Below are 15317 nucleotides of genomic sequence, written 5' to 3' on the forward strand. Positions count from 1 at the left end.
TGCAAATCAATTTATAACATTTTTGACATGCGTTTTTCTGGATTTTTTTTGTTGTTATTCTGTCTCTCACTGTTCAAATAAACCTACCATTAGACTGATCATTTCTTTGTCAGTGGGCAAATGTATAAAATCAGCAGGGGATCAAATACTTTCCCCCCTCAATGTAGGTCCTGGATGGCAGGAAGCTTGACCCCAGTGATGTACTGGACCATACGCACTACCCTCTGTTGCGCCTTATAGATGCCGAGCAGTTACCATACCAGGCGGTGATGCACCCAGTCAGGATGCTCTCGATCGTGCAGCTGTAGAACTTTTTGAGGATCTGGTGACCAATGCCAAATCTTTTCAGTCTCCTGAGGGGGGAAAGGTGTTGTCGTGCCCTCTTCATGACTGTCTTGGTGTGTTTGAATCATGATAGACTGTTGGTGATGTGGACACCAAGAAACTCTCAACCCGGTCAACTACAGCCCCCTGTTATGTTAATGGGGGCCTGTTCGGTCACCGTTGAGTTTAGTCTGCTACCTTTGGAGTATTATGTCAGGTTTCACACATCAGCAGATGGGAGAGGAGATGAGAGCAGTAGAGAAGAGGAGAATCTAGACACAGACCTCCTCTGTTACCATCAATCAGAACACAATACCATCATACATCAGTCTAATGGGAGGCTGGCCAGAGGTTTTACACACTCCTGATTAAACCTGATATGAGACAGACAAGCCACCAATCAATCTAACTGCCACTGTGATTGCATCAGGGTAAACACCCAGTCTTCTCTGTGATCTGACCTTTATGTTATTAAAAAGGACATTGGCAGACAAAGCAGAGTTGTTAAGCTGTATGCAAAGTAGAGAGGCTTTTGTTTTCCAGGTTGAATAAAAAGTTAATGAGCAGCAGGAGAAGACAGAGAGTAGCTCTAACTGGTGTTGGACTCAACGAGCAGCAGGAGGAGACAGAGAGTAGCTCTAACTGGTGTTGGTCTCCAACGAGCAGCAGGAGGAGACAGAGAGTAGCTCTAACTGGTGTTGGACTCAACGAGCAGCAGGAGGAGATAGAGAGTAGCTCTAACTGGTGTTGGACTCAACGAGCAGCAGGAGGAGATAGAGAGTAACTCTAACTGGTGTTGGACTCCAACGAGCAGCAGGAGGAGATAGAGAGTAGCTCTAACTGGTGTTGGACTCAACGAGCAGCAGGAGGAGACAGAGAGTAGCTCTAACTGGTGTTGGACTCAACGAGCAGCAGGAGGAGATAGAGAGTAACTCTAACTGGTGTTGGACTCAACGAGCAGCAGGAGGAGATAGAGAGTAGCTCTAACTGGTGTTGGACTCAACGAGCAGCAGGAGGAGATAGAGAGTAGCTCTAACTGGTGTTGGACTCAACGAGCAGCAGGAGGAGACAGAGAGTAGCTCTAACTGGTGTTGGACTCAACGAGCAGCAGGAGGAGATAGAGAGTAGCTCTAACTGGTGTTGGACTCAACGAGCAGCAGGAGGAGATAGAGAGTAGCTCTAACTAGTGTTGGACTCAACGAGCAGCAGGAGGAGATAGAGAGTAGCTCTAACTGGTGTTGGACTCAACGAGCAGCAGGAGGAGACAGAGAGTAGCTCTAACTGGTGTTGGACTCAACGAGCAGCAGGAGGAGATAGAGTAGCTCTAACTGGTGTTGGACTCAACGAGCAGCAGGAGGAGACAGAGAGTAGCTCTAACTGGTGTTGGACTCAACGAGCAGCAGGAGGAGATAGAGAGTAGCTCTAACTGGTGTTGGTCTCCAACGAGCAGCAGGAGGAGATAGAGAGTAGCTCTAACTGGTGTTGGACTCAACGAGCAGCAGGAGGAGATAGAGAGTAGCGCTAACTGGTGTTGGACTCAACGAGCAGCAGGAGGAGATAGAGAGTAGCTCTAACTGGTGTTGGTCTCCAACGAGCAGCAGGAGGAGACAGAGAGTAGCTCTAACTGGTGTTGGACTCAACGAGCAGCAGGAGGAGATGAGAGTAGCTCTAACTGGTGTTGGACTCAACGAGCAGCAGGAGGAGACAGAGAGTAGCTCTAACTGGTGTTGGACTCAACGAGCAGCAGGAGGAGATAGAGAGTAGCTCTAACTGGTGTTGGTCTCCAACGAGCAGCAGGAGGAGATAGAGAGTAACTCTAACTGGTGTTGGACTCAACGAGCAGCAGGAGGAGATAGAGAGTAGCTCTAACTGGTGTTGGACTCAACGAGCAGCAGGAGGAGATAGAGAGTAACTCTAACTGGTGTTGGACTCAACGAGCAGCAGGAGGAGATAGAGAGTAGCTCTAACTGGTGTTGGACTCAACGAGCAGCAGGAGGAGATAGAGAGTAACTCTAACTGGTGTTGGACTCAACGAGCAGCAGGAGGAGACAGAGAGTAGCTCTAACTGGTGTTGGACTCAACGAGCAGCAGGAGGAGATAGAGAGTAGCTCTAACTGGTGTTGGACTCAACGAGCAGCAGGAGGAGATAGAGAGTAGCTCTAACTGGTGTTGGACTCAACGAGCAGCAGGAGGAGATAGAGAGTAGCTCTAACTGGTGTTGGACTCAACGAGCAGCAGGAGGAGATAGAGAGTAGCTCTAACTGGTGTTGGACTCAACGAGCAGCAGGAGGAGACAGAGAGTAGCTCTAACTGGTGTTGGACTCAACGAGCAGCAGGAGGAGATAGAGAGTAGCTCTAACTGGTGTTGGTCTCCAACGAGCAGCAGGAGGAGATAGAGAGTAGCTCTAACTGGTGTTGGACTCAACGAGCAGCAGGAGGAGACAGAGAGTAGCGCTAACTGGTGTTGGACTCAACGAGCAGCAGGAGGAGATAGAGAGTAGCTCTAACTGGTGTTGGTCTCCAACGAGCAGCAGGAGGAGACAGAGAGTAGCTCTAACTGGTGTTGGACTCAACGAGCAGCAGGAGGAGATAGAGAGTAGCTCTAACTGGTGTTGGACTCAACGAGCAGCAGGAGGAGATAGAGAGTAACTCTAACTGGTGTTGGTCTCCAACGAGCAGCAGGAGGAGATAGAGAGTAGCTCTAACTGGTGTTGGACTCAACGAGCAGCAGGAGGAGATAGAGAGTAGCTCTAACTGGTGTTGGACTCAACGAGCAGCAGGAGGAGATAGAGAGTAACTCTAACTGGTGTTGGACTCAACGAGCAGCAGGAGGAGATAGAGAGTAGCTCTAACTGGTGTTGGACTCAACGAGCAGCAGGAGGAGACAGAGAGTAGCTCTAACTGGTGTTGGACTCAATGAGCAGCAGGAGGAGATAGAGAGTAGCTCTAACTGGTGTTGGTCTCCAACGAGCAGCAGGAGGAGACAGAGAGTATCTCTAACTGGTGTTGGACTCAACGAGCAGCAGGAGGAGATAGAGAGTAGCGCTAACTGGTGTTGGACTCAAAGAGCAGCAGGAGGAGATAGAGAGTAGCTCTAACTGGTGTTGGTCTCCAACGAGCAGCAGGAGGAGATAGAGAGTAGCTCTAACTGGTGTTGGACTCAACGAGCAGCAGGAGGAGATAGAGAGTAGCTCTAACTGGTGTTGGACTCAACGAGCAGCAGGAGGAGATAGAGAGTAACTCTAACTGGTGTTGGTCTCCAACGAGCAGCAGGAGGAGATAGAGAGTAGCTCTAACTGGTGTTGGACTCAACGAGCAGCAGGAGGAGATAGAGAGTAGCGCTAACTGGTGTTGGTCTCAACGAGCAGCAGGAGGAGATAGAGAGTAGCTCTAACTGGTGTTGGTCTCCAACGAGCAGCAGGAGGAGACAGAGAGTAGCTCTAACTGGTGTTGGACTCAACGAGCAGCAGGAGGAGATAGAGAGTAGCTCTAACTGGTGTTGGACTCAACGAGCAGCAGGAGGAGATAGAGTGTAACTCTAACTGGTGTTGGTCTCCAACGAGCAGCAGGAGGAGATAGAGAGTAGCTCTAACTGGTGTTGGACTCAACGAGCAGCAGGAGGAGACAGAGAGTAGCTCTAACTGGTGTTGGACTCAACGAGCAGCAGGAGGAGATAGAGAGTAACTCTAACTGGTGTTGGTCTCCAACGAGCAGCAGGAGGAGATAGAGAGTAGCTCTAACTGGTGTTGGACTCAACGAGCAGCAGGAGGAGATAGAGAGTAGCTCTAACTGGTGTTGGACTCAACGAGCAGCAGGAGGAGATAGAGAGTAGCTCTAACTGGTGTTGGACTCAACGAGCAGCAGGAGGAGATAGAGAGTAGCTCTAACTGGTGTTGGACTCAACGAGCAGCAGGAGGAGACAGAGAGTAGCTCTAACTGGTGTTGGACTCAACGAGCAGCAGGAGGAGATAGAGAGTAGCTCTAACTGGTGTTGGTCTCCAACGAGCAGCAGGAGGAGATAGAGAGTAGCTCTAACTGGTGTTGGACTCAACGAGCAGCAGGAGGAGACAGAGAGTAGCGCTAACTGGTGTTGGACTCAACGAGCAGCAGGAGGAGATAGAGAGTAGCTCTAACTGGTGTTGGACTCAACGAGCAGCAGGAGGAGACAGAGAGTAGCTCTAACTGGTGTTGGACTCAACGAGCAGCAGGAGGAGATAGAGAGTAGCTCTAACTGGTGTTGGTCTCCAACGAGCAGCAGGAGGAGATAGAGAGTAGCTCTAACTGGTGTTGGACTCAACGAGCAGCAGGAGGAGACAGAGAGTAGCGCTAACTGGTGTTGGACTCAACGAGCAGCAGGAGGAGATAGAGAGTAGCTCTAACTGGTGTTGGTCTCCAACGAGCAGCAGGAGGAGACAGAGAGTAGCTCTAACTGGTGTTGGACTCAACGAGCAGCAGGAGGAGATAGAGAGTAGCTCTAACTGGTGTTGGACTCAACGAGCAGCAGGAGGAGATAGAGAGTAACTCTAACTGGTGTTGGTCTCCAACGAGCAGCAGGAGGAGATAGAGAGTAGCTCTAACTGGTGTTGGACTCAACGAGCAGCAGGAGGAGATAGAGAGTAGCTCTAACTGGTGTTGGACTCAACGAGCAGCAGGAGGAGATAGAGAGTAACTCTAACTGGTGTTGGACTCAACGAGCAGCAGGAGGAGATAGAGAGTAGCTCTAACTGGTGTTGGACTCAACGAGCAGCAGGAGGAGACAGAGAGTAGCTCTAACTGGTGTTGGACTCAATGAGCAGCAGGAGGAGATAGAGAGTAGCTCTAACTGGTGTTGGTCTCCAACGAGCAGCAGGAGGAGACAGAGAGTATCTCTAACTGGTGTTGGACTCAACGAGCAGCAGGAGGAGATAGAGAGTAGCGCTAACTGGTGTTGGACTCAAAGAGCAGCAGGAGGAGATAGAGAGTAGCTCTAACTGGTGTTGGTCTCCAACGAGCAGCAGGAGGAGATAGAGAGTAGCTCTAACTGGTGTTGGACTCAACGAGCAGCAGGAGGAGATAGAGAGTAGCTCTAACTGGTGTTGGACTCAACGAGCAGCAGGAGGAGATAGAGAGTAACTCTAACTGGTGTTGGTCTCCAACGAGCAGCAGGAGGAGATAGAGAGTAGCTCTAACTGGTGTTGGACTCAACGAGCAGCAGGAGGAGATAGAGAGTAGCGCTAACTGGTGTTGGTCTCAACGAGCAGCAGGAGGAGATAGAGAGTAGCTCTAACTGGTGTTGGTCTCCAACGAGCAGCAGGAGGAGACAGAGAGTAGCTCTAACTGGTGTTGGACTCAACGAGCAGCAGGAGGAGATAGAGAGTAGCTCTAACTGGTGTTGGACTCAACGAGCAGCAGGAGGAGATAGAGTGTAACTCTAACTGGTGTTGGTCTCCAACGAGCAGCAGGAGGAGATAGAGTGTAACTCTAACTGGTGTTGGTCTCCAACGAGCAGCAGGAGGAGATAGAGAGTAGCTCTAACTGGTGTTGGACTCAACGAGCAGCAGGATGAGATAGAGAGTAGCTCTAACTGGTGTTGGACTCAACGAGCAGCAGGAGGAGATAGAGAGTAGCTCTAACTGGTGTTGGTCTCCAACGAGCAGCAGGAGGAGATAGAGAGTAGCTCTAACTGGTGTTGGACTCAACGAGCAGCAGGAGGAGATAGAGAGTAGCTCTAACTGGTGTTGGACTCAACGAGCAGCAGGATGAGATAGAGAGTAGCTCTAACTGGTGTTGGACTCAACGAGCAGCAGGAGGAGATAGAGAGTAGCTCTAACTGGTGTTGGACTCAACGAGCAGCAGGAGGAGACAGAGAGTAGCTCTAACTGGTGTTGGACTCAACGAGCAGCAGGAGGAGATAGAGAGTAGCTCTAACTGGTGTTGGACTCAACGAGCAGCAGGAGGAGATAGAGAGTAGCTCTAACTGGTGTTGGACTCAACAAGCAGCAGGAGGAGCTACAGAGTAGCTCTAACTGGTGTTGGTCTCCAACGAGCAGCAGGAGGAGATAGAGAGTAGCTCTAACTGGTGTTGGACTCAACGAGCAGTAGGAGGAGACAGAGAGTAGCTCTAACTGGTGTTGGACTCAACGAGCAGCAGGAGGAGATAGAGAGTAACTCTAACTGGTGTTGGACTCCAACGAGCAGCAGGAGGAGACAGAGAGTAGCTCTAACTGGTGTTGGACTCAACGAGCAGCAGGAGGAGACAGAGAGTAGCTCTAACTGGTGTTGGACTCAACGAGCAGCAGGAGGAGATAGAGAGTAACTCTAACTGGTGTTGGATTCAACGAGCAGCAGGAGGAGATAGAGAGTAGCTCTAACTGGTGTTGGACTCAACGAGCAGCAGGAGGAGATAGAGAGTAGCGCTAACTGGTGTTGGACTCAAAGAGCAGCAGGAGGAGATAGAGAGTAGCTCTAACTGGTGTTGGTCTCCAACGAGCAGCAGGAGGAGACAGAGAGTAGCTCTAACTGGTGTTGGACTCAACGAGCAGCAGGAGGAGATAGAGAGTAGTTCTAACTGGTGTTGGACTCAACGAGCAGCAGGAGGATATAGAGAGTAACTCTAACTGGTGTTGGTCTCCAATGAGCAGCAGGAGGAGATAGAGAGTAGCTCTAACTGGTGTTGGACTCAACGAGCAGCAGGAGGAGATAGAGAGTAGCGCTAACTGGTGTTGGACTCAACGAGCAGCAGGAGGAGATAGAGAGTAGCTCTAACTGGTGTTGGTCTCCAACGAGCAGCAGTAGGAGACAGAGAGTAGCTCTAACTGGTGTTGGACTCAACGAGCAGCAGGAGGAGATAGAGAGTAGCTCTAACTGGTGTTGGACTCAACGAGCAGCAGGAGGAGATAGAGTGTAACTCTAACTGGTGTTGGTCTCCAACGAGCAGCAGGAGGAGATAGAGAGTAGCTCTAACTGGTGTTGGACTCAACGAGCAGCAGGAGGAGATAGAGAGTAGCTCTAACTGGTGTTGGACTCAACGAGCAGCAGGAGGAGATAGAGAGTAGCTCTAACTGGTGTTGGTCTCCAACGAGCAGCAGGAGGAGATAGAGAGTAGCTCTAACTGGTGTTGGACTCAACGAGCAGCAGGAGGAGATAGAGAGTAGCTCTAACTGGTGTTGGACTCAACGAGCAGCAGGAGGAGATAGAGAGTAACTCTAACTGGTGTTGGACTCAACGAGCAGCAGGAGGAGATAGAGAGTAACTCTAACTGGTGTTGGACTCAACGAGCAGCAGGAGGAGACAGAGAGTAGCTCTAACTGGTGTTGGACTCAACGAGCAGCAGGAGGAGACAGAGAGTAGCTCTAACTGGTGTTGGACTCAACGAGCAGCAGGAGGAGATAGAGAGTAGCTCTAACTGGTGTTGGACTCAACGAGCAGCAGGATGAGATAGAGAGTAGCTCTAACTGGTGTTGGACTCAACGAGCAGCAGGAGGAGATAGAGAGTAGCTCTAACTGGTGTTGGACTCAACGAGCAGCAGGAGGAGATAGAGAGTAGCTCTAACTGGTGTTGGACTCAACGAGCAGCAGGAGGAGATAGAGAGTAGCTCTAACTGGTGTTGGACTCAACGAGCAGCAGGAGGAGATAGAGAGTAGCTCTAACTGGTGTTGGACTCAACGAGCAGCAGGAGGAGATAGAGAGTAGCTCTAACTGGTGTTGGTCTCCAACGAGCAGCAGGAGGAGACAGAGAGTAGCTCTAACTGGTGTTGGACTCAACGAGCAGCAGGATGAGATAGAGAGTAGCTCTAACTGGTGTTGGACTCAATGAGCAGCAGGAGGAGATAGAGAGTAGCTCTAACTGGTGTTGGACTCAACGAGCAGCAGGAGGAGATAGAGAGTAACTCTAACTGGTGTTGGATTCAACGAGCAGCAGGAGGAGATAGAGAGTAGCTCTAACTGGTGTTGGACTCAACGAGCAGCAGGAGGAGACAGAGAGTAGCTCTAATTGGTGTTGGACTCAACGAGCAGCAGGAGGAGATAGAGTGTAACTCTAACTGGTGTTGGTCTCCAACGAGCAGCAGGAGGAGATAGAGAGTAGCTCTAACTGGTGTTGGTCTCCAACGAGCAGCAGGAGGAGATAGAGAGTAGCTCTAACTGGTGTTGGACTCAACGAGCAGCAGGATGAGATAGAGAGTAGCTCTAACTGGTGTTGGACTCAACGAGCAGCAGGAGGAGATAGAGAGTAGCTCTAACTGGTGTTGGACTCAACGAGCAGCAGGAGGAGATAGAGAGTAGCTCTAACTGGTGTTGGACTCAACGAGCAGCAGGAGGAGACAGAGAGTAGCTCTAACTGGTGTTGGACTCAACGAGCAGCAGGAGGAGATAGAGAGTAGCTCTAACTGGTGTTGGACTCAACGAGCAGCAGGAGGAGATAGAGAGTAGCTCTAACTGGTGTTGGTCTCCTGGTCACATTTATTTGTATTGTGGTAGCATGAGGGTATGTGTGCAGGTGCAGATTGCATACTGAGTCAACTAGAGGGAGGTAAGGAGTGAGGGAGAGGATGGAGAGAGGTGGGTTATATTGAGAATCATTGAGCGTACCACTCCTTCAAGGGAGTTGTTGACATTGAAGGTCATTGAGTTGTTTTCATGTTGTGTTGTTGCCAGGTTGTGTTGCTGCCAGGTTGTGTTGTTGTCAGGTTGTGTTGCTGCCATGTTGTATTGATGTCATGTTGAGTTGTTGCCAGGTTGTGTTGCTGTTGTCGTCATGTTGTGTTTCTGCCATGTGTTGCTGTCATGTTGTGTTTCTGCCATGTGTTGCTGTCATGTTGTGTTGCTCTCATGTTGTGTTACTGTCATGTTGTGTTACTGTCATGTGTTGTTGTCATGTGTTGCTGTCATGTTGTGTTACTGCCATTTTGTTGTCATGTTGTGTTGTTGTCATGTTGTGTTGCTGCCATGGTGTGTTGCTGTCATGTTGTGTTGCTGTCATGTTGTGTTGCTGCCATGTTGTGTTGCTGTGTTGCTGCCATGTTGTGTTGTTGTCATGTTGTAATTTGTAAGTCGCTCTGGATAAGAGCGTCTGCTAAATGACTTAAATGTAAATGTAAATGTTGTGTTGCTGCCATGTTGTGTTGCTGTCATGTTGTGTTGTTGTCATGTTGTGTTGCTGCCATGTTGTGTTGCTGTCTTAGGTCTCTCTTTATCTAGTGTTGTGGTGTCTCTTATCACAATGTGCGTTTTGTCCTACATTTATTTATAATCTCAGCCCCCGTCCCACAGGAGGCCTCTTGCTAGGCCTCATTGTAAATAAGAATTTGGTCATAATTGAAACACACTATGTCTACTCACTATGCGGCTGAGTCGTTGAGCTGGTACTCCCGGGAGCGCGTGAAGCAGCCTTGCACCCCGCTGTCGGCCCACAGGCGGCGGATCACTTTGGACAGGTCGTCGGGCAGGATGCCCTGCGCCTCAGCAGCAGCCGACAGGGCAAAGAGCTGGCGGGCATCGTCCTGCAGGGGGCGGGAGGGGACAGGAGGGGGACATTATGGGCAAAGCTAGGAGGCTGCCTGTACCACAGTACTAGGGAACAGTTATTGCAACAGATACAGAGGTAGAGGACTAATGTTTAAATCTGAGGAGGGAGGGAGAACCCATATTATCACCAAATGTACAGCCAACAGTCTATCAAACATTTGTTTTTTAGAGCAGTGAGGTATGGCTGTGTGTAAGGACCTCTGGGGAGAGGATTTGACAAAGCAAGCGCATCTACAGTGATGATGAAAGATCTCATCATAAATCGTTAAAGGGTCTTTCTAGCCATAAGAGACAATGATTGAGTGAACCAGATTAAATTAATAAATATTGGGTTATTTTGACAGGTGGCCAATGAGGCCAGGTAATCTACACTGTGTGGATGGCTAATATGGGAGATATATTGGTGTCTGTGGACAAGGCTGTGTGCCATGATAAATAATGTAGTGTTGTAATAAAGTGTGCCAGTGGCAAGCAGGATATATATTTCCTCTGGGTGTTTCTCCCTCTACCATACTCCGGGTTGGAGCGAGCGGTCGCATCGGCACTTCGCTCCGCAGGTAGTATAACCTTTTCATTACATTTCATTACATTTCATTATAGCACAACGGTTTGATTTGTCTAATCTTAGCAATTTCTTCTTAGCTAGCTACATAGCCGTCTTTGTATCAAAGATAATTGCGTAATTATCGTATTTCGCCGTCCTAACGTAGTCTTCACTAGCCAGCTAGCAAACGTCCACTGATTAGCTGCACTGGAGAAACTATTACACTCAACTGAACGACTTGATTAGTGTAGTGTTAGCTAGCTACATAGCTGTCTTTGCTGTCTTCGTATCCAAGATAATTGTGTAGTTTAGAGTGTGTAGTCTTAGAGGGATTATCTTAATTTACCGAGGTTAGCTAGCCAGCTATTTGTCGTCCTTAACGTAGGAGACTCTGCTAGCTAGCCAACAGCTAGCCAACAGCTAGCCAACAGCTAGCCGACAGCTAGCCAACAGCTAGCCGACAGCTAGCCAACAGCTAGCCAACGTCTACCGAATAGACTCAACAACCCGGTCGCATTCACAGGTAGTATCACATTTTCATTTCATTTCATTACAGTACAACGGTTTGATTTGTTTGATCGTAGCTAGCTACATAGCTAGCTACATAGCCGTCTTTGTATCAAAGATAATTGTGTAGTCTAGAGCGATTTTCTAGGTTAGCTAGCCAGCTATTGTCGTTCTTTTAACGCAACGTAACGTAAACAACACTGCTAGCTAGCCCCCGAATAGCAGCACTGTCGAAAATATTACACTCAACGGAACGACTTGATTAGTGTAGTGTCAACAACGCACCCACTGCCAGCTAGCCTACTTCAGCAGTACTGTATCATTTTAAGAATTTTAGTCAATAAGATTCTTGCTACGTAAGCTTAACTTTCTGAACATTCGAGACGTGTAGTCCACTTGTCATTCCAATCTCCTTTGCATTAGCGTAGCCTCTTCTGTAGCCTGTCAACTATGTGTCTGTCTATCCCTGTTCTCTCCTCTCTGCACAGACCATACAAACGCTCCACACCGCGTGGCCGTGGCCACCCTAATCTGGTGGTCCCAGCGCGCACGACCCACGTGGAGTTCCAGGTCTCCGGTAGCCTCTGGAACTGCCGATCTGCGGCCAACAAGGCAGAGTTCATCTCAGCCTATGCCTCCCTCCAGTCCCTCGACTTCTTGGCACTGACGAAAACATGGATCACCACAGACAACACTGTTACTCCTACTGCTCTCTCTTCGTCCGCCCACGTGTTCTCGCACACCCCGAGAGCTTCTGGTCAGCGGGGTGGTGGCACCGGGATCCTCATCTCTCCCAAGTGGTCATTCTCTCTTTCTCCCCTTACCCATCTGTCTATCGCCTCCTTTGAATTCCATGCTGTCACAGTTACCAGCCCTTTCAAGCTTAACATCCTTATCATTTATCGCCCTCCAGGTTCCCTCGGAGAGTTCATCAATGAGCTTGATGCCTTGATAAGCTCCTTTCCTGAGGACAGCTCACCTCTCACAGTTCTGGGCGACTTTAACCTCCCCACGTCTACCTTTGACTCATTCCTCTCTGCCTCCTTCTTTCCACTCCTCTCCTCTTTTGACCTCACCCTCTCACCTTCCCTCCCTACTCACAAGGCAGGCAATATGCTCGACCTCATCTTTACTAGATACTGTTCTTCCACTAACCTCATTGCAACTCCCCTCCAAGTCTCCGACCACTACCTTGTATCCTTTTCCCTCTCGCTCTCATCCAACACCTCTCACACTGCCGCTACTCGGATGGTATCGCGCCGTCCCAACCTTCGCTCTCTCTCCCCCGCTACTCTCTCCTCTTCCATCCTATCATCTCTTCCCTCTGCTCAAACCTTCTCCAACCTATCTCCTGATTCTGCCTCCTCAACCCTCCTCTCCTCCCTCTCTGCATCCTTTGACTCTCTATGACCCCTATCCTCCAGGCCAGCTCGGTCCTCCCCTCCCGCTCCGTGGCTCGATGACTCATTGCGAGCTCACAGAACAGGGCTCCGGGCAGCCGAGCGGAAATGGAGGAAAACTCGCCTCCCTGCGGACCTGGCATCCTTTCACTCCCTCCTCTCTACATTTTCCTCCTCTGTCTCTGCTGCTAAAGCCACTTTCTACCACTCTAAATTCCAAGCATCTGCCTCTAACCCTAGGAAGCTCTTTGCTACCTTCTCCTCCCTCCTGAATCCTCCTCCCCCCCCCCTCCTCCCTCTCTGCAGATGACTTCGTCAACCATTTTGAAAAGAAGGTCGACGACATCCGATCCTCGTTTGCTAAGTCAAACGACACCGCTGGTTCTGCTCACACTGCCCTACCCTGTGCTCTGACCTCTTTCTCCCCTCTCTCTCCAGATGAAATCTTGCGTCTTGTGACGGCCGGCCGCCCAACAACCTGCCCGCTTGACCCTATCCCCTCCTCTCTTCTCCAGACCATCTCCGGAGACCTTCTCCCTTACCTCACCTCGCTCATCAACTCATCCCTGACCGCTGGCTACGTCCCTTCCGTCTTCAAGAGAGCGAGAGTTGCACCCCTTCTTAAAAAACCTACACTCGATCCCTCCGATGTCAACAATTACAGACCAGTATCCCTTCTTTCTTTTCTCTCCAAAACTCTTGAACGTGCCGTCCTTGGCCAGCTCTCCCGCTATCTCTCTCTGAATGACCTTCTTGATCCAAATCAGTCAGGTTTCAAGACTAGTCATTCAACTGAGACTGCTCTCCTCTGTATCACGGAGGCGCTCCGCACTGCTAAAGCTAACTCTCTCTCCTCTGCTCTCATCCTTCTAGATCTATCGGCTGCCTTCGATACTGTGAACCATCAGATCCTCCTCTCCACCCTCTCCGAGTTGGGCATCTCCGGCGCGGCCCACGCTTGGATTGCGTCCTACCTGACAGGTCGCTCCTACCAGGTGGGGTCTCCTCACCACGCGCTCTCACCACTGGTGTCCCCCAGGGCTCTGTTCTAGGCCCTCTCCTATTCTCGCTATACACCAAGTCACTTGGCTCTGTCATAACCTCACATGGTCTCTCCTATCATTGCTATGCAGACGACACACAATTAATCTTCTCCTTTCCCCCTTCTGATGACCAGGTGGCGAATCGCATCTCTGCATGTCTGGCAGACATATCAGTGTGGATGACGGATCACCACCTCAAGCTGAACCTCGGCAAGACGGAGCTGCTCTTCCTCCCGGGGAAGGACTGCCCGTTCCATGATCTCGCCATCACGGTTGACAACTCCATTGTGTCCTCCTCCCAGAGCGCTAAGAACCTTGGCGTGATCCTGGACAACACCCTGTCGTTCTCAACCAACATCAAGGCGGTGGCCCGTTCCTGTAGGTTCATGCTCTACAACATCCGCAGAGTACGACCCTGCCTCACACAGGAAGCGGCGCAGGTCCTAATCCAGGCACATCTCCCGTCTGGATTACTGCAACTCGCTGTTGGCTGGGCTCCCTGCCTGTGCCATTAAACCCCTTCAACTCATCCAGAACGCCGCAGCCCGTCTGGTGTTCAACCTTCCCAAGTTCTCTCACGTCACCCCGCTCCTCCGTTCTCTCCACTGGCTTCCAGTTGAAGCTCGCATCCGCTACAAGACCATGGTGCTTGCCTACGGAGCTGTGAGGGGAACGGCACCTCAGTACCTCCAGGCTCTGATCAGGCCCTACACCCAAACAAGGGCACTGCGTTCATCCACCTCTGGCCTGCTCGCCTCCCTACCACTGAGGAAGTACAGTTCCCGCTCAGCCCAGTCAAAACTGTTCGCTGCTCTGGCCCCCCAATGGTGGAACAAACTCCCTCACGACGCCAGGACAGCGGAGTCAATCACCACCTTCCGGAGACACCTGAAACCCCACCTCTTTAAGGAATACCTAGGATAGGATAAGTAATCCCTCTCACCCCCCCCTTTAAGATTTAGATGCACTATTGTAAAGTGACTGTTCCACTGGATGTCATAAGGTGAATGCACCAATTTGTAAGTCGCTCTGGATAAGAGCGTCTGCTAAATGACTTAAATGTAAATGTAAAATCTGTGTACTGCAGTGGAGGCTGCTGAGGGGAGGACGGCTCATAATAATGGTTTGAACGGAGTGAACGGAATCAAACCATTCCACTTATTCTGCTCCAGCCATTACCATGAGCCTGTCCTCCCCAATTAAGGTGCCACCAGCCTCCCGTGGTGTAGTGTAAATAGACAGGGATGATTGGCGTGATGGCGATGATGACACAGCACAGTTCAGTCGCCAATGTGAATATAATGAGTTTAGTTTGTTAGGATGTGTGCAGCAGCTACTCTTTCTGGGGTCCACACAGAACATACAAATACATGACAGAGTACAGAACAGTTATAGACAAGAACAACATAAGAGAACCAGACTCCTCCATGCCCAGAGACTCAGCAGAGCAGACGGATGAACAGCTGGCTAGGCTCAGAGAACCAGACTCCTCCATGCCCAGAGACTCAGCAGACAGATGAACAGCTGGCTAGGCTCAGAGAACCAGACTCCTCCATGCCCAGAGACTCAGCAGACAGATGAACAGCTGGCTAGGCTCAGAGAACCAGACTCCTCCATGCCCAGAGACTCAGCAGAGCAGACGGATGAACAGCTGGCTAGGCTCAGAGAACCAGACTCCTCCATGCCCAGAGACTCAGCAGACGGATGAACAGCTGGCTAGGCTCAGAGAACCAGACTCATCCATGCCCAGAGATTCAGCAGAGCAGACGGATGAACAGCTGGCTAGGCTCAGAGAACCAGACTCATCCATGCCCAGAGACTCAGCAGACGGATGAACAGCTGGCTAGGCTCAGAGAACCAGACTCCTCCTAAAACCCCAAACAGCAAACAATGCAGGTGTAAAAGCACGGTGGCTAGGAAAAAACTCCCTAGAAAGGCCAAAACCTAGGAAGAAACCTAGAGAGGAACCGGGCTATGTGGGGTGGCCAGTCCTC

The 15317-nt window shown here is 50.4% G+C and overlaps 1 protein-coding gene across 1 annotated transcript in view; it reads right to left on the minus strand.

Moving 5' to 3' along the window:
• The window catches only part of gnai2b (guanine nucleotide binding protein (G protein), alpha inhibiting activity polypeptide 2b), a 148129-nt gene that overhangs the window by 27539 nt on the left and 105273 nt on the right, over window positions 1-15317 (minus strand). The window contains exon 4 of the mRNA XM_046311928.1: window positions 9644-9804. Coding sequence (XP_046167884.1) covers window positions 9644-9804 — 161 coding nt within the window. The remainder of the gene's footprint in view (window positions 1-9643; window positions 9805-15317) is intronic.

The sequence above is a fragment of the Oncorhynchus gorbuscha genome, linkage group LG18 (genome assembly GCF_021184085.1).
Source record: "Oncorhynchus gorbuscha isolate QuinsamMale2020 ecotype Even-year linkage group LG18, OgorEven_v1.0, whole genome shotgun sequence".
Classification (NCBI taxonomy): Eukaryota; Metazoa; Chordata; class Actinopteri; order Salmoniformes; family Salmonidae; genus Oncorhynchus; species Oncorhynchus gorbuscha.